General features: G+C 42.0%; 1 protein-coding gene across 1 annotated transcript in view; it reads left to right on the forward strand.

Annotated features, from left to right (window-relative positions):
* Positions 1 to 25341, forward strand: part of LOC138592283 (kinesin heavy chain-like) — a 67611-nt gene that overhangs the window by 25675 nt on the left and 16595 nt on the right. Inside the window, exons 5-17 of the mRNA XM_069663034.1 lie at positions 2599 to 2647; positions 2729 to 2784; positions 2887 to 2974; positions 6446 to 6570; positions 8119 to 8223; positions 8507 to 8655; positions 11388 to 11536; positions 12090 to 12262; positions 13835 to 13903; positions 14038 to 14244; positions 18079 to 18225; positions 18681 to 18869; positions 25157 to 25274. Of these exons, the coding sequence (XP_069519135.1) occupies positions 2599 to 2647; positions 2729 to 2784; positions 2887 to 2974; positions 6446 to 6570; positions 8119 to 8223; positions 8507 to 8655; positions 11388 to 11536; positions 12090 to 12262; positions 13835 to 13903; positions 14038 to 14244; positions 18079 to 18225; positions 18681 to 18869; positions 25157 to 25274 (1624 nt within the window). The remainder of the gene's footprint in view (positions 1 to 2598; positions 2648 to 2728; positions 2785 to 2886; positions 2975 to 6445; positions 6571 to 8118; positions 8224 to 8506; positions 8656 to 11387; positions 11537 to 12089; positions 12263 to 13834; positions 13904 to 14037; positions 14245 to 18078; positions 18226 to 18680; positions 18870 to 25156; positions 25275 to 25341) is intronic.

Consider the following 25341-nt stretch of genomic DNA (forward strand, 5'->3'; position numbering starts at 1 on the left):
TTCCTTTTTGGACCTGAGGGCCTCCATAGCTGCGTCACATTCTCTTTAGTAAAGCAGCGTCCTGCAGAGACTCAGCATTAGGAAGCAGTGAGGCATTCACTGACCAGCTGCTCTCCATATGTTCACCAGCTGATAGTCATACTGTATAATGTCAGTACAAACGCTGTTATACAGCAACCAGGTAACGACCCACTGTGGGATTTCACTATGAATCACTTTTTACAGCTTTCGGACCTGAAACGAACAGAAACAGAAAGAAATCAGGTTTAATGTGTTTAAGAAGGAACAATGAAAGTGCTCAATTATTATCAATCAATCAATCAAATTTTATTTGTTTAGCGCCAAATCATAGCCAGAGTTATCTCGAGACACTTTACAAAAAGAGCAGGTCTAGACCGACTCTTTGTTCTGTTATTTAAAGAGAGGCCCAACATGAATCACCATGAGTAGCACTTAGCAACATTCAGCACAGTGACAGAAAAACTTCCTTTAACTGGCAGAAACCTCGAGCAGAACCAGACTCATGTTGAACATCTGAAGAGACTGGATGGGCCGAGAGAGAGAGAGAGAGGCGCAGTCTGTTTGCTCTTTAGAGGGCGCATTATGGACATACATCGGAGTGTTCACAACACGAGTCTCTGCTTGTCACTCACACGGGGACGCACAGCAGCGCTTCTACTCATCAGGAAAAAGCAGTGTACAGTGAAAAATCGTTGTGTAAGGGACAGACTGCAAGCTTTTGTTTCCCTCGTCTCTTTAAATCATGATACTGCTTTCAGTTTGTTACCGATCTGCTGAGAAGTGCAGGAAGACGTGGACAAGCTCTCCTCCACACACACCTGCTTCACCTCAGGGAGATTCCTGCTCGAGCCGCACACGGGCCAAAAGCTACTGAGACTGACACAAAGATCTCCATACTGCACGCTCATCAGTCGCATGCTCTCTATAATACAGCAGAAACCGAGACACACTCACACACAACTAGGAGGTAAATTAATTACCATACTCAAACATAACTCCCTGTGGCACCGACAATCGTGCCCACAGATACTAATACACTGTCCAGTCTGCATTACGCACAAGAACACAGCCATGTGATCCAGCAGCAACAACAAGTAAATTAACATTTACAGCCGACCTTTCTTCGACCAGACAGAACTTTAATAAACATCAGACCCTGTCCGTCTGGAGACTTAAATCATTATTGCTGTGCCTCGTGCGTAAACGTTCACAGTGTCTCTCTTCATGTTGGTTTCTGCTGGGCAGTGGGATCGCTTCAGTGGCTTTAACATCAATCCGTGCTTCGACATGTATCGTACAGTAACCTGTGTTTTTTTTCTACGTGTTCAAGGACACAGTGGAAAGAAATAAGTTCAATATGCCGGTCGGGGTCCGGTTTATATGAGAAGAAAGACTGAAATCCGCCATGTAAATATCAACATGTCTGCCTGCAGGCACAGCGGGCTCCTAGAGGGAATGAGAGCTGACACTCTGATTGGTTTGATTCATGTTATGCCGAAAACACGTCTATGAATAATCCAGGGACTAAAGCCAACCTCTTTGGGCCTTGCGCCTCGGTTTGTGCCCAGATTGTGCACCATCTAACTAGCAAAAGTGTGTCAGACACGCTTAGTTAGTGAGCTGCATTAATATAAGAGAGAGAGAGGAGCTCGGTGTGTCAGATCTCCCTGGCAGTCTAAACCTATAGCAGCATAACTCTGGGCTGGTCCCAGCCTAAGCCAGGCCTAACTATAAGCTTTATCAAAGAGGAAAGTTTGAACTCTTAAAAGAAGAGAGGGTGTCTGCCTCTCGGACCCTGACTGGTAGATTGTTCCAGAGGAGGGGGGCCTGGTAATTGAAGGCTCTACCTCCAACACTACTCTTACAGACTTTAGGTACCACAAGCAGGCCTGCATCCTGGGAGCGCCATGTTCTAGAGGGGTAATATGGCACTATGAGCTCTTTAAGATATGATGGTGCCTGACCATTAAGAGCTCTGTAAGTAAGAAGAAGGATTTTAAATTCTATTCTAGATTTTACAGGAAGCCAGCCAATTATTACTGTTGGTAAAATCACTGACTTAAATTAAGACATTTGTAACATTAATAATATTAATGATAACATGATGTGAAAATACCCGTATTAACACAAAAGTATGTTTTAATGTCCCTGTTAGTCTAAGACTGAGTAATCTCTATTAACAAATTTGCATTTGAATCCAGACTCTGGGTGTTTGTAGTCTGAGCAGTGTCGTTCTCTAGTGTTTCATCTTACACAGGAGAACTGTCTGAACAGAAAGACGCAGATCAGCAGAGAGGTCATCCTGAAACCCATCTGTTGTCGTCTGAGGAGGATTTAGCTTTTTATTAATCTCTATAAACATCTACACATTAGTGCAGCTAACAGTAACTGTTCCTCGTCTCTCAAATTCAACTTCATTCTCCCTTCTCAAGTTGCTAGTTGGACTGTAAACAATGCAGCGCACAAACAGGAAGTCTTGGTTCAGAAAAGCCACCACCTTCACCAGAAGCCCCCAGAGGCTTCATCGTCGTGACGAAGGTTTCGAGATTGTACATAAAGTAATGTCTCTCTTTGCAGGTCTCTTATTTTGAAATCTATCTGGATAAAATCAGAGACTTACTGGATGGTGAGGAAGATATCTTGTATATTTATATTTTATATTCATATTTAAATTCTGTTGGAATTAAATATTTAATTCATGTTTCAGTGTCAAAGACAAACCTGGCTGTTCACGAGGACAAAAACAGGGTTCCTTTTGTAAAGGTATTTATCTTTTAATATTTAATACATCAAGAATGATGTTGCATTCATGCCCTCTGCAGTAACTCTCACGAAGTGTATGTGTTGATATGTGTATGATGTCAGGGCTGCACGGAGCGTTTTGTTTCCAGTCCTGACGAGGTGATGGACGTCATCGACGAGGGAAAAGCAAACCGACACGTCGCCGTCACCAGTCAGTCTCTGATTCTACTACTGATACTACTCAATGCTATGAGTGTTACTGCTGCTTATACTACTGATAGTGCTGACACTACTGTGACTGACACAACAGATGTTACCACAACTTTCAATGCCTGTACAGTCATGAATGTACCAATATTGCTACCATTACTACCATTGTTACCACTACTACAATACTCGACTGTTACTGCAACAGTTAATATTACTGTTACTACTACTACTGCTAATACTACTAATGCTGCCAATGCTGCTAATACTGCTAATGCTGCTAATGCTGCTAATACTACTAATGCTGCCAATGCTGCTAATGCTGCTAATTGGATTGGATTGGATTAAATTAGTTTCGAACATGTAAAAAAAAAGGTCATACAGAAAACAATAATTACACAAACAGAAAGCATAACGCAGTCAGATTGTCAAACACTTGATGACTCTGCATACACGTCCGAAAAGGAGTGGGAAGAAGTACAAACTTATTTAATCCCACCCCCTTTCCGCTTCCTTATATATAAACCTCAATATTTATTTACATAAACTTACCTATATATAGTTTTAATACAAATTTATTACAAATATGTTCATATCAAATATATAACGTAATTATTTACATAATTATTTATTGTAACCAAAAATATGAACTCACTATGGTTATAAATGTATATAAATAACAAACCAAATAAATAAACAGTAAACAAACACCTGGTTGTAATCACACCTTCATCCCTGTACCTTGTGAAAATTATATCCTTAGACCTCTTTTTGAATTGGTTTATGTTTGGACATCCCTCGAGCTCATCATTCAAACTGTTCCATAGCTTCACCCCACAGACAGAAATACAAAAACTTTTCTTGGTTGTGCGCACCCTAATATTTTTGAAATTAAATAATCCCCTTAAATTGTAACGTCCTTCTCTTTCAGTGAACATTTTTTGTATATGTCCTAGTAGTTGCTTATTTTTTGCTTTGAACATAATTTGTGCAGTTTGAAATCTCACCAGATCTCCAAATTTTAATATTTCTAACTGTAAAAATAGTGAGTTTGTATGATCCCGATACCCGGCGTTGTTAACTATCCTTACTGCTCTTTTTTTGGAGAATAACTAGTGAATGTATTGAACTTTTGGAGTTATTGCCCCAAACCTCTGCACAGTAACTGAAATAAGGTGAAACCGAACAACAGTAAAGGAGTGATTTATGATCTAGAACCTGTTTTGCTTTATTTAATATTACACTTTGGAATGGACGTGTTTTATGTGTGTTTCCAGCTGAGTGTTTCATCAATTGTGATCCCAAGAAATGTATTTTCATTAACATTAATGCTGCCAATACTGCTAATACTGCTAATGCTGCTAATGCTGCTAATTATGCTAATGCTGCTAATGCTGCTAATACTGCTAATTATGCTAATGCTGCTAATACTGCCAATGCTGCTAATACTGCTAATGCTGCCAATACTGCCAATACTGCTAATGCTGCTAATGCTGCTAATACTGCTAATACTGCTAATACTGCCAATGCTGCCAATGCTGCTAATGCTGCTAATGCTGCTAATACTGCTAATGCTGCTAATGCTGCGAATACTGCCAATACTGCTAACGCTGCTAATGCTGCCAATACTGCTAATGCTGCGAATACTGCTAATGCTGGTAATACTGCCAATGCTGCGAATACTGCCAATGCTGCTAATGCTGCCAATGCTGCCAATACTGCCAATGCTGCTAATACTGCTAATACTGCGAATACTTCTAATGCTGCTAATGCTGCCAATGCTGCTAATACTGCTAATACTGCTAATGCTGCGAATACTTCTAATGCTGCTGATGCTGCCAATGCTGCTAATACTGCTAATGCTGCGAATACTTCTAATGCTGCTAATGCTGCCAATGCTGCTAATACTGCTAATGCTGCGAATACTTCTAATGCTGCTAATGCTGCCAATGCTGCTAATACTGCTAATGCTGCGAATACTTCTAATGCTGCTAATACTGCCAATGCTGCTAATACTGCTAATGCTGCGAATACTTCTAATGCTGCTAATGCTGCCAATGCTGCTAATGCTGCCAATGCTGCCAATACTGCTAATGCTGCGAATACTGCTAATGCTGGTAATGCTGCTAATACTGCTAATGCTGCTAATACTGCCAATGCTGCTAACGCTGCTAGTACTGCTAATGCTGCCAATGCTGCCAATACTGCTAATGCTGCTAATGCTGCGAATACTGCTAATGCTGCGAATACTGCTGATGCTGCTAATGCTGCTAATGCTGCTAATACTGCTAATGCTGCTAATGCTGCTAATACTGCTAATGCTGCTAATACTGCCAATACTGCTAATGCTGCTAATGCTGCTAATACTGCTAATACTGCCAATGCTGCCAATGCTGCTAATGCTGCTAATGCTGCTAATGCTGCTAATACTGCTAATGCTGCTAATGCTGCTAATACTGCCAATACTGCTAACGCTGCTAATGCTGCCAATGCTGCCAATACTGCTAATGCTGCGAATACTGCTAATGCTGGTAATACTGCCAATACTGCGAATACTGCCAATGCTGCTAATGCTGCCAATGCTGCCAATACTGCTAATGCTGCGAATACTGCTAATACTGCCAATACTGCCAATGCTGCTAATACTGCTAATACTGCGAATACTTCTAATGCTGCCAATGCTGCTAATACTGCTAATACTGCTAATGCTGCGAATACTTCTAATGCTGCTAATGCTGCCAATGGTGCTAATACTGCTAATGCTGCGAATACTTCTAATGCTGCTAATGCTGCCAATGCTGCTAATACTGCTAATGCTGCGAATACTTCTAATGCTGCTAATGCTGCCAATGCTGCTAATACTGCTAATGCTGCGAATACTTCTAATGCTGCTAATACTGCCAATGCTGCTAATACTGCTAATGCTGCGAATACTTCTAATGCTGCTAATGCTGCCAATGCTGCTAATGCTGCCAATGCTGCCAATACTGCTAATGCTGCGAATACTGCTAATGCTGGTAATGCTGCTAATACTGCTAATGCTGCTAATACTGCCAATGCTGCTAACGCTGCTAGTACTGCTAATGCTGCCAATGCTGCCAATACTGCTAATGCTGCTAATGCTGCGAATACTGCTTATGCTGCTAATGCTGCGAATACTGCTGATGCTGCTAATGCTGCTAATGCTGCTAATGCTGCTAATACTGCTAATGCTGCTAATGCTGCTAATACTGCTAATGCTGCGAATACTTCTAATGCTGCTAATGCTGCCGATGCCGCTAATAATGCTTATACTGCTAATGCTGCTAACACTCGACTATTGTTGTTGCTACTACTGCTACTGAGACTGCTTATACAATCGACTGTTACTATTAGTTACTGATTCATGGATCGATTAATCGATTGATTATTTGCTTGATTGATTGATTGATCTATTGATTGACTGAGTGGTGTTTTGTGCTGTTTGTGCCTGCAGATATGAACGAGCACAGCTCTCGCAGTCACAGTATTTTTCTGATCAACATCAAGCAGGAGAACGTGGAGACTGAGATGAAACTGTCGGGGAAACTTTACCTGGTGGACCTGGCAGGCAGCGAGAAGGTCACACTGCTCCCAAACGCTCTTTATTGTTCCGTCACAGCATGTCCCATTTTGTTTTTATCACAGGGATGATGGCAGAGTTTTGACAGCAGTACAGCTGCACTGTCACTGCAGTACAAAGAAGAAATGATTGCATTCACAATTAATGAACAATATGTGATGATTTACTAATGATGAGACTGTAACACATCAAACCTCACTGTGAACACTTTACACATATGAAATGATGGTGATGAAGAAGGTGATGTTGATGGTGATGATGGTGATGGTGATGAAGAAGGTGGTGATGATGATGATGATGGTGGTGATGATGGTGATGGTGATGAAGAAGGTGATGTTGATGGTGATGATGGTGATGGTGATGAAGAAGGTGGTGATGGTGGTGGTGATGATGATGATGATGGTGGTGATGATGGTGATGAAGAAGGTGATGTTGATGGTGATGGTGATGAAGAAGGTGGTGATGATGGTGGTGATGATGATGGTGATGGTGGTGATGATGATGATGATGGTGGTGATGATGGTGATGATGATGATGATGATGGTGGTGATGATGATGAAGAAGGTGGTGATGATGATGGTGGTGATGATGGTGATGATGGTGATGATGGTGGTGATGATGATGATGATGGTGGTGATGATGGTGATGATGATGATGATGGTGGTGAGGATGATGAAGAAGGTGGTGATGGTGGTGGTGGTGATGATGATGAAGAAGGTGGTGATGATGATGGTGGTGATGATGGTGATGATGGTGGTGATGATGATGATGATGATAATGATGGTGGTGATGATGAAGAAGGTGGTGGTGATGATGGTGATGATGGTGGTGATGATGATGATGATGATGGTGATGATTATGATGATGATGATGGTGATGATGGTTGTGATGGTGATGGTGATGATGCTGTTGATGATGGAGATGATGATGATGAATAAGGTGATTGTGATGATGGTGATGATGGTGGTGATGATGATGATGATGATGGTGATGATTATGATGATGATGATGGTGATGATGGTTGTGATGGTGATGGTGATGATGCTGTTGATGATGGAGATGATGATGATGAATAAGGTGATTGTGATGATGGTGATGATGATGATGGTGATGAAGAAGGTGGTGATGATGGTGGTGATGATGATGATGATGGTGGTGGTGATGATGATGATGATGATGATGAAGAAGGTGATGATGGTTGTGATGGTGATGGTGATGATGCTGTTGATGATGGTGATGATGGTTGTGATGGTGATGGTGCTGTTGATGATGGAGATGATGATGATGAAGAAGGTGATGATGATGGTGATGATGATGGTGATGATGATGGTGATGATGGTGATGGTGATGGTGATGCTGATGATGATGATGATGATGATGATGATGATGCTGGTGATGAAGGTGATGAAGGTGATGATGGTGGTGATGGTGATGATGATGATGATGATGATGATGATGGTGATGATGGTGATGATGCTAGTGATGAAGGTGATGATGGTGATGATGGTGATGGTGATGATGGTGATTATGATGGTTTGTATGTCCAGGTGAGTAAAACGGGGGCTGAAGGCTCAGTGTTGGACGAAGCGAAGAACATCAATAAGTCTCTGTCCGCTCTGGGAAACGTCATCGCGGCTCTGAGTGAAGGAACGGTGAGATTAAAGTCTACTGTTGTTAGCTAACATAGTGTTAGCTAAGATATACAGTATTGATCTCCTACTGGGGGAGAGTCACACAACATAGCATTAGATAACATAGTGCTAGCTAACATAGCATCAGCTAACATAATGCTAGGTAAACCTGTTATTATGGGAATTCAACTTAATTTGTGAACTCTGAACTTCACGTGTTTGAAGGTCGTAGTTTAAGTATTTATGTTCAAATATATAAATATAGTGTTGACAAACGTGCTAACGTTATTTTGTGTGTTTATAGAAAACTCACGTGCCGTACAGAGACAGTAAGATGACAAGGATCCTGCAGGACTCGTTGGGAGGAAACTGTCGAACCACCATCATCATCTGCTGCTCTCCTTCCGTTTACAACGAAGCTGAAACCAAGTCCACGTTGATGTTCGGACAGAGGTTCAGTACAGAAACACGGCTCTGATGATTTTATTATTATGTATATAAACATATATATATGTATATTTATATATATTATATATATGCTGTGTGTATATATATTCAATTATAATATATTCCTGTGTTATTGGGACCAATTTATTATGGTGGATTACTTCAGATATCAATATATTACCTCTAGTTCTAGTGTGTCTATCTCATAAAGTCTGAGTGACAGGTGTGTTGTATCAAAAACTAGAGTCTGGCATTTTGTCCATCATTGAACTTAATTTTATTGATCATGTAGACAAACAGGCTGCTCCATTTTATGTGGGTATGCATGAGATCAATGAGCTTCTCTCTTATTAAAACAAACATGCATATAATGTTTATGAACCGAACAGACTTCACACCTGTTTTTTAATAAATATTTAATATTTGAAATGAAGTTCAGCTTCCTAAAAATGTTAGGAACTTGTTTTTCGAGCACAGACATTTATATTAACTAAAGGAGTGCGTTAAGTACATAAAGTTTTATTACTGCTGCTGCTGCAACGACAAGAAGAGTTTAAATCAGAAAGACTTTATTAATCCCCAGGGGGAAATTCAGGCGTTACAGTTTCTCTGACACAGAGAAAGCATAGAGGCATATATGCCATAAAATAGAGGTAAGAAAAAATGTCAAATATGTGCATTATACATACACTACTACTTCTGTGGAGCCCCAGTGTTGCTGACCACTCTGGCCGGGTGATGTTGAAAGCACTGGAGAAGTCAAAAAACATGACCCTCACAGTGCTCGCTGGCTTGTCCAGGTGAGTGTAGACGCAGTTGAGCAGGAAAGTGATGGCATCCTCAACTCCAAGTCAGGGCAGGCAGGCGAACTGAAGGGGATCCAAGTGGGGTCTGACCCTGGGCTGGAGCTGCTCATGGGTCTTCATGATGTGAGATGTCAGTGCCACCGGTCTGTAGTCCATAGAACCACTGGGACGCGGCGTCTTAGGTACAGGAACGAGGCAGGACGTCTTGCACAGCACAGGAACCCTTTGAGGACTCAGGCTCATGTTGAAGACTCGGTGAAGCACTCGACAAAGCTGGGGCACAGGCTTTGAGCACCCTGGGGCTGACACCACCAGGGCCTGCAGCCTTGCCTGCATGAAGTTTCATCAGCTGTCTTCTAACATGGTCCGCTGTGAGGCACGATGTTGAGGTGACAGGACAGGGAGGGGTGGAGTCGTCAGCTATGAGAGGGTCGTCAGACTGGGAGCCAGATGAGGGGGGTTGAGAAGGACCCTCACCTAAGGGTTGGGGGCTGTAAGGAGGAGGAGGAGGCAGTGGAGTAGCTGGTGGTTTCAGGCAGACAGCAGATGAGTCGGGGGGGATTGGCAGGGGCCGTGTCAAATCTGTTGAAGAACAGATTAAGTAAGTTGTCCCTGTCCAAACTGCCTTCAACTCCTCTGCTGCCAGTCGGTCTGGGGATGGTTTTCATGCCACTCCAGGCCATGCTCATGTTGTTCTGCTGGAGTTTTCGCTCCAGCTTCTTCCTGTTACTGTCTTTAGCCTCCCTGATCTTCACCTTCAAGTCCCCTTGAATTGTTCTCACAACCTCCACATTTCCATCTCTACAAGCCCTCTTCTTGGCCTTCAGGATGGCTTTGATGTCCTTTGTTGGGGCCCCCCTCTCCATGGGGCTCACAAAGTGCCTGCCAGTCCATCACCTCAAAACATCCCTGCAGAGTGTCATAGGCCTCCTCCGACCATCTCCTCACTGTCTTTGTGGTCGCAGGCTGCCTTTTCACCAGAGGTACATAGCAGTCAGGCTATGGCGGTGTGGATGAAGTTACACGCCATTGTTGAGTTGACAGAGGGGGGTATGTAAACCGGATGGCATGAGAAATCTCCCTGAGCAAATAATATGGCCTGAGTCCAACAGCAATAAGTTCAATGTCCGGGCTACAAATACGTTCCTTAATCGTGATGTGAGCAGGATCACTCCATCTGTTGTTAAGTCCCCCGCCTTTGCGCTTACCGCTCTCTGTGCAATCCCGGTCAGCCGAGAACAGTCTGAAAGCCAGTGATGGAGATGTTGAGGTCGGGTACATCCTGATGCAGCCACGTTTCAGTGAAGCACTTCAAGCTGCACTCCCAGAACTCCCTCTGTCTCCTGGCTAGCGCCGTTAGTTCGTCCATCTTATTTCCCATGATGAGAGAGGGGAGACACGGCTTATATCTCCTCTCCGTAAGTCTCCATTGTCTCGACCCAGCTCTCTTCCTTCACTGCCTTTTTCCTCCTCTGCATCCCCTGTGTGTCCCTCTCCAGAGTTCAGCGCAATCAGCTGATCCCGAGTGTAAACAATGCTGGGTTGCTGTGCAATGGTGTGGCGGAGTGAAAGTGAGTCCATATTGACAAAGAGAACAGACCAAAACTCTCTTTAATACCATGTTTAGAGAGGGCACAGCTTAAGGAAGTGACATGAAAAAAAGTAAAACTTATGATAAAAAACAGACGAAATATAGGAAAAATAAGGAAACGAACAGGAGCAACTGTTATAGGCTGCACGCGCAGTCGGTGCATGTGCACTCATACAGATCTTTGAGCTAAATAGCTCTCAGGTCAGACTGAACTGACGGCTTTTCTCCACTGTTATTTCACCTGCAGTCAGAGCTTCATCTCTTCCCACATCATCAGCACATCATCATCACTTCATAACCTCTCAATTGGCTCAATAAATTCACTTCCTGTTTTGTTTCAGAGCCAAAACTATTAAGAACACAGTGTCTGTGAACCTGGAGCTGACTGCTGAGGAGTGGAAGAAAAAATATGAGAAGGAGAAAGAGAAGAGCCGCAGTCTGAACATCATAATCCAAAAACTGGAGAACGAGCTCAAACGCTGGAGGAAAGGTGAAAAATTCAAATATACATAACTTATACTAATATATGAAACACTAAAAATATACCTATCATCATAACTAAGACACTATGTGAGCTGTTTTAATCCTTTGCTGTGTTGTGTGCTCTGAGCAGGTGCAGTGATCCCACTGAGCTGAGGGAATAGTTGTATGTCAGCAGGAGTTCAGCCTGTTCACACACACACAGCAGCAGCTGGCCTGAGTGTTTAGTGTTAAACACAAACGTTACACACTCACCTCTAATTAGACACATGAAATTAGCTGAATCAGCACTCAGGGATGGAGTTAGTGTAGAACTAGTGTGTATTTGTTTCTGCACGTTTTCCAACCACAGTACTACATTGAAGTTTTGTCCTATTGAAAGCAGATGTTCACCACAACCATCTATTTCCCCACATTTGATTTAAGTTTTATGTTTGTGCTAACAGATTAGCTGCTAACAGATTGGTTCCTAACTGTGCTTCAGTTTCCAGATTAAATCAAAGCCAGCTAGATCTTATCTCAAATATTTTAGATTAGCACTATGTTTTTCTTAACCTGTTCAGGTGAGTCTGTACCTGTGGAGGAGCAGCTGAGCAGCAGAAATAAAAAAGACAGCAGCAGTGACAAAACTGCCATGACTGACAGCTTGGCCCCGCCCCCTGTTCCTCTGTTGGAAGAAGAGAAGACACAGTACGAGACGCTCATCACCGACCTGTACCACCAGCTGGACGACAAGGTGAGTGTTACCTCTAGCTTTACCTGTATTATGAAGTCTGTCATACCTGTAATATCACCTGGTTTAGAAAGAGGGTGTTACCTGTAATATCACCTGGTTTAGAAAGAGGGTGTTACCTGTAATATCGCCTGGTTTATAAAGAGGATGTTACCTGTAATATCGCCTGGTTTATAAAGAGGGTGTTACCTGTAATATCGCCTGGTTTATAAAGAGGATGTTACCTGTAATATCGCCTGGTTTATAAAGAGGGTGTTACCTGTAATATCACCTGGTTTATAAAGAGGATGTTACCTGTAATATCGCCTGGTTTATAAAGAGGATGTTACCTGTAATATCGCCTGGTTTATAAAGAGGGTGTTACCTGTAATATCGCCTGGTTTATAAAGAGGATGTTACCTGTAATATCGCCTGGTTTATAAAGAGGGTGTTACCTGTAATATCGCCTGGTTTATAAAGAGGGTGTTACCTGTAATATCGCCTGGTTTATAAAGAGGATGTTACCTGTAATATCGCCTGGTTTATAAAGAGGGTGTTACCTGTAATATCACCTGGTTTATAAAGAGGGTGTTACCTGTAATATCGCCTGGTTTATAAAGAGGATGTTACCTGTAATATCACCTGGGCTAAAAGGGGAGTAGCACTTTAATCATCGCCGTCGCTTTCTGATCACGGCTGGGTGTTCCAGGATCCACTCAGCTATTACACATAATGTTGAACAGACCCGGAACTGGGGGTTATAGAATGAGTCCTGACCCAGACCCGTGAGGGTCCCAGTTCGGGTCCCGGGTCCACCAGACCCCGTGAAGTCTAGTTCACTAGTTCACTAGACTAGTTCTAGTTCTGGGATGCCCCATTAACCCTGTAGAGATGATTGGAGACAGGAGGATGATGACAAAGCTGTCATCTCTCATGGCGAACACTTCCCACCCCCATGGCACTGTAACTGAACTGGGACTCAGACTCAGCACCAGGCCTGCTGCCAGTAGAACAATAACAACACACACCCAAACTGAAAAAAGTGTCTGTGATGTTATTATGTGCTAACATGTTAAAAAAACATTATCATGTCCAACCTTTTTTGTGCACTGTATTTTTCTGTATAACTGAGAAGGTGTCAGAGATGTTTGATTATATTGTGCTCTGTATTTGTTTTTTGGGCAACGCACATTATGAATTACAACAGAGCAAGCACGTATAATAAAGGCAGAGAGAGCGTGACGTTTGTTCACTGGCTCGCTGTGATTGTAATGAGTATGACCTGCTGCGTTCACACATCGGCTGACATTTTAACAGGAGGCTGGCAGGAGAAAGTCGGGGTAAAGTCGGGGTCAAAAAATCGTCCGTTTGCCTTCACACATGCAGCCCACCCGGACAATTTCAGGAAATGTTCAGGAGTGCAGTGCAGGTGTCAAAGGGGCTATCATGATAGTTATCTGTAATATCACCTGTATTATGAAGTTGGTTTTTACTATAATATCACCTGGATTATAAAGTGAGTTTTACCTGTACCAGCTGTTACCTTGTTGTTCTTGTCTGAGTCTGTGAATATAAAAAATTTGCCTCGTGTTTCAGGACGATGACATCAACCAGCAGAGTCAGACAGCCGAGAAACTGAAACAGCAGCTGATCGATCAGGACGAGGTGAGTCTCACCTGAACCCTCCAAACCACCTGTTATCTGTGTCCACAATCTGTCTGAGTATCTGAGGTCTGTCAGAGTAACTGAGTATGTGACATCTAACAGATAACCTTCATCCCTCCATGTCTTTTTTTCAGCTGCTGGTGTCAAGTCGTCAGGACTCTGAGCGCCTGCAGGAGGAGCTGTCGCGCCTGCAGAGGGACAGGGACTTGGCCAAAGAGGAGGTAAAGGAGGTCCTGCAGGCACTGGAGGAGCTTGCTGTCAACTACGACCACAAGAGCCAGGAAGTGGAGAACAAGAACAGCTTGAATGAGCAGCTGAATGAGGAGCTTGCCGCCAAAACTGTGAGTCCACATACAGGACGGTTAGGATGGAAGGATGGAAGGATGATTGGGTGGAAGGATGTTGGGATGTTAGGATGATAGGATGGTTAGATATAAGGATGGTAGGATGTTAGAAAGGTAGAATGTAAGGATGTAAGGATGGTTACATTTTCGGATGGTAGGATGTTGGGATTTTACGATGGATAGCTATTAGGATAGTAGGATTGTAGTATGTTAGAAAGGTAGAATGTTGGTAGAATGATAGGATGGTTAGCTATTAGGATGTTAGGGTGATAGGATGTTAGGATTATAGGATGTTAGGATTATAGGACAGGCAGTTTTAAGGATAGAAGGACAGTTGGATGTAAAGATATAGGACAGTTGGATGTAAAGATATAGGATAGTTGGATGTACGGATGTAGGACAGTTGTGTGTAAGGATGTAGGATGGAAGGACGTAGGACAGTTGGATGTTAAGATATAGGACAGTTGGATGTACGGATGTAGGACAGTTGTGTGTAAGGATGTAGGATGGAAGGATGTAGGACACTTGGATGTTAAGATATAGGACAGTTGGATGTACGGATGTAGGACAGTTGTGTGTAAGGATGTAGGATGGAAGGACGTAGGACAGTTGGATGTAAAGATATAGGACAGTTGGATGTACGGATGTAGGACAGTTGTGTGTAAGGATATAGGATGGAAGGATGTAGGACAGTTGGATGTTAAGATATAGGACAGTTGGATGTACGGATGTAGGACAGTTGTGTGTAAGGATGTAGGATGGAAGGACGTAGGACACTTGGATGTTAAGATATAGGACAGTTGGATGTACGGATGTAGGACAGTTGTGTGTAAGGATGTAGGATGGAAGGATGTAGGACAGTTGGATGTTAAGATATAGGACAGTTGGATGTACGGATGTAGGACAGTTGTGTGTAAGGATGTAGGATGGAAGGACGTAGGACAGTTGGATGTTAAGATATAGGACAGTTGGATGTACGGATGTAGGACAGTTGTGTGTAAGGATGTAGGATGGAAGGACGTAGGACAGTTGGATGTAAAGATATAGGACAGTTGGATGTACGGATGTAGGACAGTTGTGTGTAAGGATATAGGATGGAAGGATGTAGGACAGTTGGATGTTAAGATATAGGACAGTTGGATGTACGGATGTAGGACAGTTGTGTGTAAGGATGTAGGATGGAAGGATGTAGGACACTTGGATGTTAAGATATAGGACACTTGGATGTACGGATGTAGGACAGTTGTGTGTAAGGATGTAGGATGGAAGGACGTAGGACAGTTGGATGTTAAGATATAGGACAGTTGGATGTACGGATGTAGGACAGTTGTGTGTAAGGATGTAGGATGGAAGGACGTAGGACAGTTGGATGTTAAGATATAGGACAGTTGGATGTACGGATGTAGGACAGTTGTGTGTAAGGATGTAGGATGGAAGGATGTAGGACACTTGGATGTTAAGATATAGGACAGTTGGATGTACGGATGTAGGACAGTTGTGTGTAAGGATGTAGGATGGAAGGACGTAGGACAGTTGGATGTAAAGATATAGGACAGTTGGATGTACGGATGTAGGACAGTTGTGTGTAAGGATGTAGGATGGAAGGACGTAGGACACTTGGATGTTAAGATATAGGACAGTTGGATGTACGGATGTAGGACAGTTGTGTGTAAGGATGTAGGATGGAAGGATGTAGGACACTTGGATGTTAAGATATAGGACACTTGGATGTACGGATGTAGGACAGTTGTGTGTAAGGATGTAGGATGGAAGGATGTAGGACAGTTGGATGTTAAGATATAGGACAGTTGGATGTACGGATGTAGGACAGTTGTGTGTAAGGATGTAGGATGGAAGGATGTAGGACAGTTGGATGTTAAGATATAGGACAGTTGGATGTACGGATGTAGGACAGTTGTGTGTAAGGATGTAGGATGGAAGGACGTAGGACAGTTGGATGTTAAGATATAGGACAGTTGGATGTACGGATGTAGGACAGTTGTGTGTAAGGATGTAGGATGGAAGGATGTAGGACAGTTGGATGTTAAGATATAGGACAGTTGGATGTACGGATGTAGGACAGTTGTGTGTAAGGATGTAGGATGGAAGGACGTAGGACAGTTGGATGTTAAGATATAGGACAGTTGGATGTACGGATGTAGGACAGTTGTGTGTAAGGATGTAGGATGGAAGGACGTAGGACAGTTGGATGTAAAGATATAGGACAGTTGGATGTACGGATGTAGGACAGTTGTGTGTAAGGATATAGGATGGAAGGATGTAGGACAGTTGGATGTTAAGATATAGGACAGTTGGATGTACGGATGTAGGACAGTTGTGTGTAAGGATGTAGGATGGAAGGATGTAGGACACTTGGATGTTAAGATATAGGACACTTGGATGTACGGATGTAGGACAGTTGTGTGTAAGGATGTAGGATGGAAGGACGTAGGACAGTTGGATGTTAAGATATAGGACAGTTGGATGTACGGATGTAGGACAGTTGTGTGTAAGGATGTAGGATGGAAGGATGTAGGACAGTTGGATGTTAAGATATAGGACAGTTGGATGTACGGATGTAGGACAGTTGTGTGTAAGGATGTAGGATGGAAGGATGTAGGACACTTGGATGTTAAGATATAGGACAGTTGGATGTACGGATGTAGGACAGTTGTGTGTAAGGATGTAGGATGGAAGGACGTAGGACAGTTGGATGTAAAGATATAGGACAGTTGGATGTACGGATGTAGGACAGTTGTGTGTAAGGATGTAGGATAGAAGGATGTAGGACACTTGGATGTTAAGATATAGGACAGTTGGATGTACGGATGTAGGACAGTTGTGTGTAAGGATGTAGGATGGAAGGATGTAGGACACTTGGATGTTAAGATATAGGACAGTTGGATGTACGGATGTAGGACAGTTGTGTGTAAGGATATAGGATGGAAGGATGTAGGACAGTTGTATGAAAGGATAGCACGATGATTTCAGGATGAAGGACTGATGGGTGTTAGGATGTAGGACAGTGGGATGAAATGATGTAGGAAAGTTGAATGCAAGGATGTAGGACAGTTACACAGCATGTGTGTACCCAGTTTCCCCTCTAGAGATCAATAAAGTATCTTATCATGTCAGGTCCTCTCTTTGTGTCTGAGCCAGGGTTTCCGTTATCCTGTAATTGCTGTACGACATAGTACGACATATTAAAATCCCCCGGTCATGATGTCCGGTGAAAATAATATCTTTTCCACCAAAAAAATATCACTTAATTATTAAAACTCCGTCCCCTCAGCGCTTCAGGAATATGCTAAACCAGCCATCTGAGCCATTATTGGTCATTTTGGTAAAGGAATTACCGGTGAGGACTAGTCAGCAGAACCAGCCCCTCTCATTGACGCCACAGCGCTCCACAGGTATGGAGGCTTGAATTTCTCCACGGCCTGCAAAGTCTTAATCAGGGATTTCAGTGAAATATTTCCCGATTAATATACAGTATATTAATTAATATTAGTATGTACATTGAACTGCACTCCCGCAGGTAGAGAGAGAGTGCGCATGCATATGGACAGTCTCATATGCACGACTCCTCTGCAGGTTGAAAGTGCAACAGCTACGAGTATTCAGTATTCAGTCATTTCCCTTCCCAGTTCTACGCCCTTGATACAGCCTGCCTATCAATTGTTTTTAAGCTAAGAAAATGCAGATAATATTTGACCGTAATTTCACCCATTTGTCCGTAACATTGAAAGCTTCCAGGACACATGGACCGGCACTGTATTTTTTTAACGGAAACCCTGGTCTGAGCTCTGAGTCATGCTCTTGTGTTTCCAGGTGGGTCTGGAGGCGCTTCAGAGGGACTTTTCCTCCCTGCAGGAGGTCAGTTCTCATCATAGGAGGAGGTCTGCAGAGATCCTGAGTCTGCTGCTCAGAGACCTCAGTGACATCGGCAGCGTCCTCGGAACCACCGACCTTAAAGCTGTAAGACTGAAACTCCTGGTTTTCATTCATTCATCATTTTCTGAGTTGACTTTAAGATTTAAAAACATTTAAATAAAGAGGGTAAGGGTTAGTTCACTGTTTCTTACTTTGCAATGTTGCTTTTTTTTTTTTTTTTACAAAATTTGAATGAGCTTTAACTGAGCTTGGAGACTTCAGAGCTATACAATCCACTATTATTTCCATTATCCATTCATTACGTTAGATTAAGTAAATAAGATTAATTCATGAAGAAAAAGGAAAAGGGGTCCATCACCACCTTCCAGAGTCCACAACGAAAGTCTTTGCTGATTATGTCCAAATGTCACATTTAGTTGTGGAGGCATGAAGGCAGGACCCAAGTGCAGAGGATTAAAGGCAGACTGGAGCAAGAAAGAGGCCAAATTAACTTGTTCTGTAGTCGCATGAATCCTGTCACAGTTTCTCTCTCTCTGCAGATGACTGAGACAAGCGGAGTGATGGAGGAAGAGTTCACCACGGCCCGTCTCTACATCAGTAAGATGAAGTCCGAGGTCAAATCTCTGGTGAACCGCAGCAAACAGCTAGAGGTCAACCTGACGGAGAACATGTGCAGGACGGAGGCCAACGAGAAGGAGCTTAATACGTGTCAGCTGCTCGTCTCACAGGTGACTCCTTAAATTCAGGGATTCACCTTATTGTTTTTTTAACAATATGTTTATTGGTTTGACGTTTGCAGATCACAACAGCTTATACAATGAAAGAGCAATCATATAGGATACAGCAAACATTTTTTGCCTTGCCTTCCCACCCATTACCCCGCCCCTACCAACAGACAGAACAAACTGAATAAATACAATGAGACAGAAAATAAATAAATAATACTAATAATAATGATAAAGATAAAACAAAGTACGTACACATACATATACATGAAATACATTAAAGCAAGTTACCAACATTAACATCATGCCTTTAAAAGTAGAAAATCCAAATATCATCAAAAACATTTTGTTTAAGTCGAACAATATACGTTATCTTTTCCACTGACATGTTTGACGCCATGTCTTTGAACCACATGCCGATTCTAGGCCCATGTACTTTCTTCTAATGTCGATGAATGTAATCTCTTTGTTCTGTAAGTGGACGTTGACAGGATATATACCTAAAATGAAAAACTTAGTGGCAATTTCTTTGATAGAAATCAATAGTAGTAAGTTAGTAATATCTTGCCAAAAGGATTTCACTTTCATACAGTCCCATATACAATGGTACAATGTCCCTCTGATGTCATCACACTTAATACAGGTACCAGGAATATTATTATTAAACGTATGCAATTTAACAAGAGTTATGTATGTACGCATCATTTATACTGAATACGTTTCAAACTACTGTTGACCGTCCGAGCCTTCCGACATGCCTCACTCCAGTCTTCCAAACGTATTTCATCGCTCATGTCTTCCTGCCATAATCTCAAGTTTGATTCGGAGGATTCATCAGACACAGATGGAATTAACCCACTGTTATATATATACATATATAAATGTATAACAGTATCTTATCATTGCCACCTCTAAAAGGGGACTGACAGCTATAAAACATGAAGCTCCTTAGTTGAAGATATTTGAAAAATAGATTTTTTGTAATAAATAAAGTGTAACGGTGAGCTTGGTGTAACAGAACAAGATTCCAAACCCACCCAAGCAGGGGGGATTTACTGAAGTTGAGCTGCCCAATAAAACCACTGAATGTTTGGGCATTTAAGGCCTCCTCTGTCATGTGGTAGATATAATAAAGATAGACGCAATCTGGGACGTTTATTTTGCATTTTCTTAATTTTAGTAAACAAAGGTGAGGGGGGGGGGCAGGGGGATATTTTGGAACAAATATAGAAATTTGGGGAGTATGTTCATTTCTAACTGTTGGATTGAATACAGAAGCATAAACATGGCTATTCTTCCTCTCTGGTTCATTAAGTAACATTATTGATGATTTTGAATGATTAACTTTGTATCCAGATACTTTCCCAAATGTTTCAATAAGATCTAGGAGTGCGGGGATCGAGGAAGAATAAATAACTATGGTGATAAGGGACTCCCTTGTGGGAAACTTCTAGAGATTTTAAAAGGTTTAGAGACCACACAGTTAGTCAGAACTTCTGCAGTGAGTCCCGTACAAAGCAATCTTGCTCCTTTACAAAACATGTCCCCAAAGCCAAAGAGGGTAACCCCCTCGAACAGATATGGCCATTCGACACGGTATGGCGCTCTCCAGGAGGCTGAGCTTGTTAACTTCCATTGAAATTCGCTGTATTTTGTCAAGGTTTCCTCAGATATGAAACTATTAGGGCGGGCCTTTCTGTGTTAGTCTGCATGTTCTCCCCGTGCATGCGTGGGTTCCCTCCGGGTTCTCCGGCTTCCTCCCACAGTCCGAAGACATGCTCGTTAATTCACTGGTGACTCTGAATTGCCCGTAGTTGTGAATGTGAGCGTGAATGGTTGTCTGTCTCTGTGTGTCAGCCCTGTGATTATCTGGTGACCTGTCCAGGTGTAACCCCGCCTCTCGCCCAATGACATAAGCGGTAAGATAAGCGGTATAGATAATGGATGGTTGGATGGATGGATTATATTATATTCTATTCCTCACCATGAATCACTTTTCATAATAAATGAATAAACAGACTATTACTGTGCACCAGTCTGTGAGGTCTGACAGTGTTTGTTTCTTGATGTTCTAACATTATTGATAAATAACCATCCAGTAATTATGATTTTTATTATAACAGAACTAGTGATGTGCACTTCACCCAGTTAACTGTTAACCAACTAACTGTTAGGGGTGTAAATCACCAGTTTCATGACGATACGATACTATATCGATTCTTTGGACAACGGTACGATATTTGCCGATATTAGTCTGCCACGATTTGATTTCGATTCGATTGGATTCAGGGGCTTTCGATCGGTTTAGGACGATATTATGTACACATTTAACACAATCAGTTACATTTCATCTAAAGCAAGAAAAAAATACAAAGCAATTTTGATGTCTTGACAATTTTATTGCTGAAACATTTCAGACACTTAAATGAAAATCATTCTTTTTAACAAATAGAAAAAAGACCTGCGCTGTGTTTTGTGTGCCACATTTTTCATGTCATCAGTTAACATTAAGGGTCACTGATTACCTTTATGAACATAACTAATATACGCACATTAGTGTCACCACCTTGAATTTACAAGGTTCTGCATAGGTGCTGTGCTCAGTGGTTATTAAGATTATTATTAAACTCTGAATGTTTTACATCCTACAGAACAAAACATCAACAAAAAACAGCCACTCATATTTAGTGTCTTATGAACAATATATTTTTTTGTATTAACTAATTTTTATCATATTAGAACTCAGGAAAAAATAACCAAGGTCAATAGTTGACCTATATTGAAAACATAGTGCAAATAGGGTGCATCACAGTTATCCACTACGCCTGGTAATGTGCATGTTTACATATAAAAATAAGAAACTTCTGTTGTTAGACAAACCAAAGGTCAACAAATGTACATGTTGTCCTCAGTGCATATTGAACAAATACAAAACTTAAACCATGTCCAGTGTATGTAATCATCAGTAGTTTGGTGAGAACTCATTGCCTTCAAGCTAACTTAATATGTGATCTCTACAACAGTCAATTACGTCTTTCAGTGATGCTGTTTGGGAGGTTTTTCTTCAAAAAAACCAACTGATCGACATGTTTAGGAGACAAAACACTGCGTTCTGAGCGGACAATGTCCCCGCAGTGCTAAAACACGCTCAGAAGGTACACTTGTACCAGGAATGCAAAGGTTTGCCAGGAGAGGTAGCTCAGTCTGGTGACTTTTCCACCACTCTAACACATTACCTCCCAAGACCAAAGATGCAGAGTCTCTATACATAGCAACTCCAACACCTGCTAGCTCTCTGGAAGTCCTGACAGCCTGGCTTGGGTCCATATTGCAAAAGGTGTCACCAAAGACATCTGCAAGTGCCTTTGACTTCTTGGAAGCAGGAACGTAATCTAAAAATGACAGAGAAGACTTTATAATTTTAGAGGACAAAATCTCCCGCGTGCACTCAAACATTTGTTAGCCGACTCGAATAAATGATTCACTTGTTTTTAATATTAAGTCAGTGACATTTTTCACATAAAGGAAAACTACTGTACACAAACCTTGATCAGTGGCTTGAGCCTGGGTTGCAATCACCAAGTCAGATGGAGCATCAGCAGTTTGGTCACCTGATGAGTGAGGAGGTGTATTTTCAACCTGTGCCACTGTGTCACTGCCATTCTGCAGATGATTAAAAATAAACACACAATAGCAAATGGTAAGCATTTCAACACTAAAGAAAGCAATTCATTTATCATTGATGTTTACATTTCTAAAACTTGACTAAAAATAGAAAAACATATTATCTTACTTTCTTGTCCCAAAGCTCTGCAGCCTCATGTATGAGACACTGAAACGTCGCATCTCTCTCCTCCTCACTCAGGAAAGGCAGCTTCTTGAACCTTGCATCTAAAGCAGACGCATTACGCAGGATCGATGTACAAGCTCCCTGGCCATGGCCTGCTTTATCTCTTTTAGTAAAGGGGAGTCTTCCTCTGAAATATTGTAATTCTCCAACAGCTTAGCCTTCAGTGGTGAAATGATGGACAAAGTGGGCTGCTCTTCTTCACACATAATGGTAGTGGCACTTTTCACTGGTCCAAGCAGTTTCACCAAGTCTTCAGCTGCAGTGATGTCACTTTCGTTCAGTGTATGCACGTCGTTTGCACCTTTTCTCAGTTTTTTGTCCAGCAGTGAAGCACACACTGCAGCTTGTTGTTCCAAAAACCTTTCTAACATATCAGACGAACTGTCCCAGCGTGTGATCACGTCTTGTTTTAGTTTGTGTTCTGGAAGTCCAAGCAACTTTTGCTTCTCTTTCAAGACCGCAGTTGCCACCGTGCTGCGGTGAAAAACGACACGACGCGTCTCTGAAGATGTCTGAAGAACATGACTCCTCATTTGCCACTCGGTATCAATATGATGACATGTCACAGTTACATATGCTTCTGTTGTACACCATGTCCATCCATCTGTAGTGAACGCGACTCGTTCTGCGCTAATCAGCTCACGTTTAATCTCACCTTTCACTTGCTCGTACAGCCTCGGTATGCAGGTTTCACTGAAGTGCTGTCTCGATGGGATTGAATATTTGGGCTCCAAAGAATGGAGTAGCTCTCGAAAACCGTCATTTTCGACAACACTGTAAGGCCTCATGTCTTTACAGATGAAAAATGAAATGGCAGCTGTTATATTCATTGCTCGTTTGGAGTTGTGGTTCAGCTTTTGTGGAAAGAAGTCGGTCAGAGGTGTTGAGCAGGCAGCGGGATCTACGGCAATGCTAACGCTAGCATGAGGGTCAAAACCGTGTTTCTTTTTAAGGTGCCCGGCCAAGTTTGTCGTGTTTCCTGAGTATTTTATTTCGTAACGACATTTCTTGCATATCACACGTGTTTTGTCTGTTGACCCGTCTTTCCTGTGAAATCCAAAATATTGCCAAACAGCTGACTTATGTTTACGTTTTACGTGAACATTTATGTTTATGTTTGACTTATCTTAACGATGACGATGTTGATCGATGGTTTGAGTTTCCATCGATTTGATTGGACCATTGCTTAACCAGTCGATGGATCGATCCAGATCGATGGATCGTTACACCCCTACTAACTGTTAACTAACCGTTAGATTTAGTCTTTTTTTACATAGATATACAGTATGTATTTGGGAAACATGTTTTGTTTTGTCGTTGTCAGCTGAGCTGAGCCTGAGAGGAGCGCAAAACGAAACCAGCAGTTTAACAGTTAAACTGTAAGTAAAACTGAAAAAACAAAGCTTTGTTGCTTATCTCTGCTCCTGGGACATCGGTACCATCTGAGCGGGTATTCTCCGCGGTGGGTCTCACAGTCAACAGAGTGCGCACCAGACTAACCCCACAGCCCACAAGCTGCTGTATCTTCACCAAAACCAGCAGACAAAGTGTCTCCTACATAATAAGGACAGGTGTAGGCCTGGCCTTTTTATTTTAAGTTTCCATAGCCTGTTGTTAATGTGTTGACTGTTTATGAGCAGATACGAAACTTGACATTTACGTATGAGGCACAGCAGTGTAACTCAGTAGTTATTGAAAGCTCCAGACACGCCGTCGTCAGGATCGGACAGGGTCTGATGTTTATTAAAGTTCTGTGTGCTGGCCATCAAAGACGAAAGGTCAGCTGTAAATGTTTATTTACTTCTCATTGCTGCTGGATCACACGGCTGTGCTCTCCAGTGTGTCATGGACACTGGACAGTGTTTTAATGTCTGTGAGCACGATTGTCGGCGCCACAGGTAGTTATGTCTGAGGATTAGGCCTATAATAAATGTACCTTTTTAGTTGCATGTGTGTGAGTGTTTCTGCGAGCATTAGAGAGAGTGTGTATCAGAATGAGCGTGCATGATGGAGAGCTTGTTGTCGGTCCCCGGCTGTTCTTCCTAAAAATGATCTTTAATGCTTATCGTTATTGATTAATGACGGTTAACGGGGGCCGGTTAGTGGTCAGAAAAAAGGGTTTAGCATCCCCAGTCGCAGACTTTTATCCAATCCAAAAGGTACATTTTAATCTTGTGGTTTTACCGGTTACAAAAAATTCCAGTTGCACATCCCTAAAAACAACATTATTGATACGTAACTTTCATGTATGTATTATTGTTATAATTATGATAAATATCATTATCATAATAGAACATTATGGATAAATAACCTGTCTTGTGTTATTATTATTAATATATCAGTAAATTATGATAATTAACCGTCTGTATTCATTGTTATTATATCAGTACATTACTGATTAGTGTTTATAATTATTGATTATAACTGTTTGTTGTTGCAGCTCCAGGCAAAGATTATGTCTCTGACGGAGGACCTGCAGAAGTTGGAGCAGAAGAAGAGGAAGCTGGAAGAGAGTCAGGACTCCCTGATGGAGGAGGTCGCTAAACTCAACGCCCAAGGTTAGACATGTCACCATGGTTACAGGAAACGCTCTCTGACTGGCTGGCAGCTTTCTGTTAACAGTAG

This window comes from Semicossyphus pulcher, unplaced genomic scaffold (genome assembly GCF_022749685.1).
Source record: "Semicossyphus pulcher isolate SPU_LCO1_2020_fin unplaced genomic scaffold, fSemPul1.0.p SCAF_15, whole genome shotgun sequence".
Taxonomy (NCBI): domain Eukaryota; kingdom Metazoa; phylum Chordata; class Actinopteri; order Labriformes; family Labridae; genus Semicossyphus; species Semicossyphus pulcher.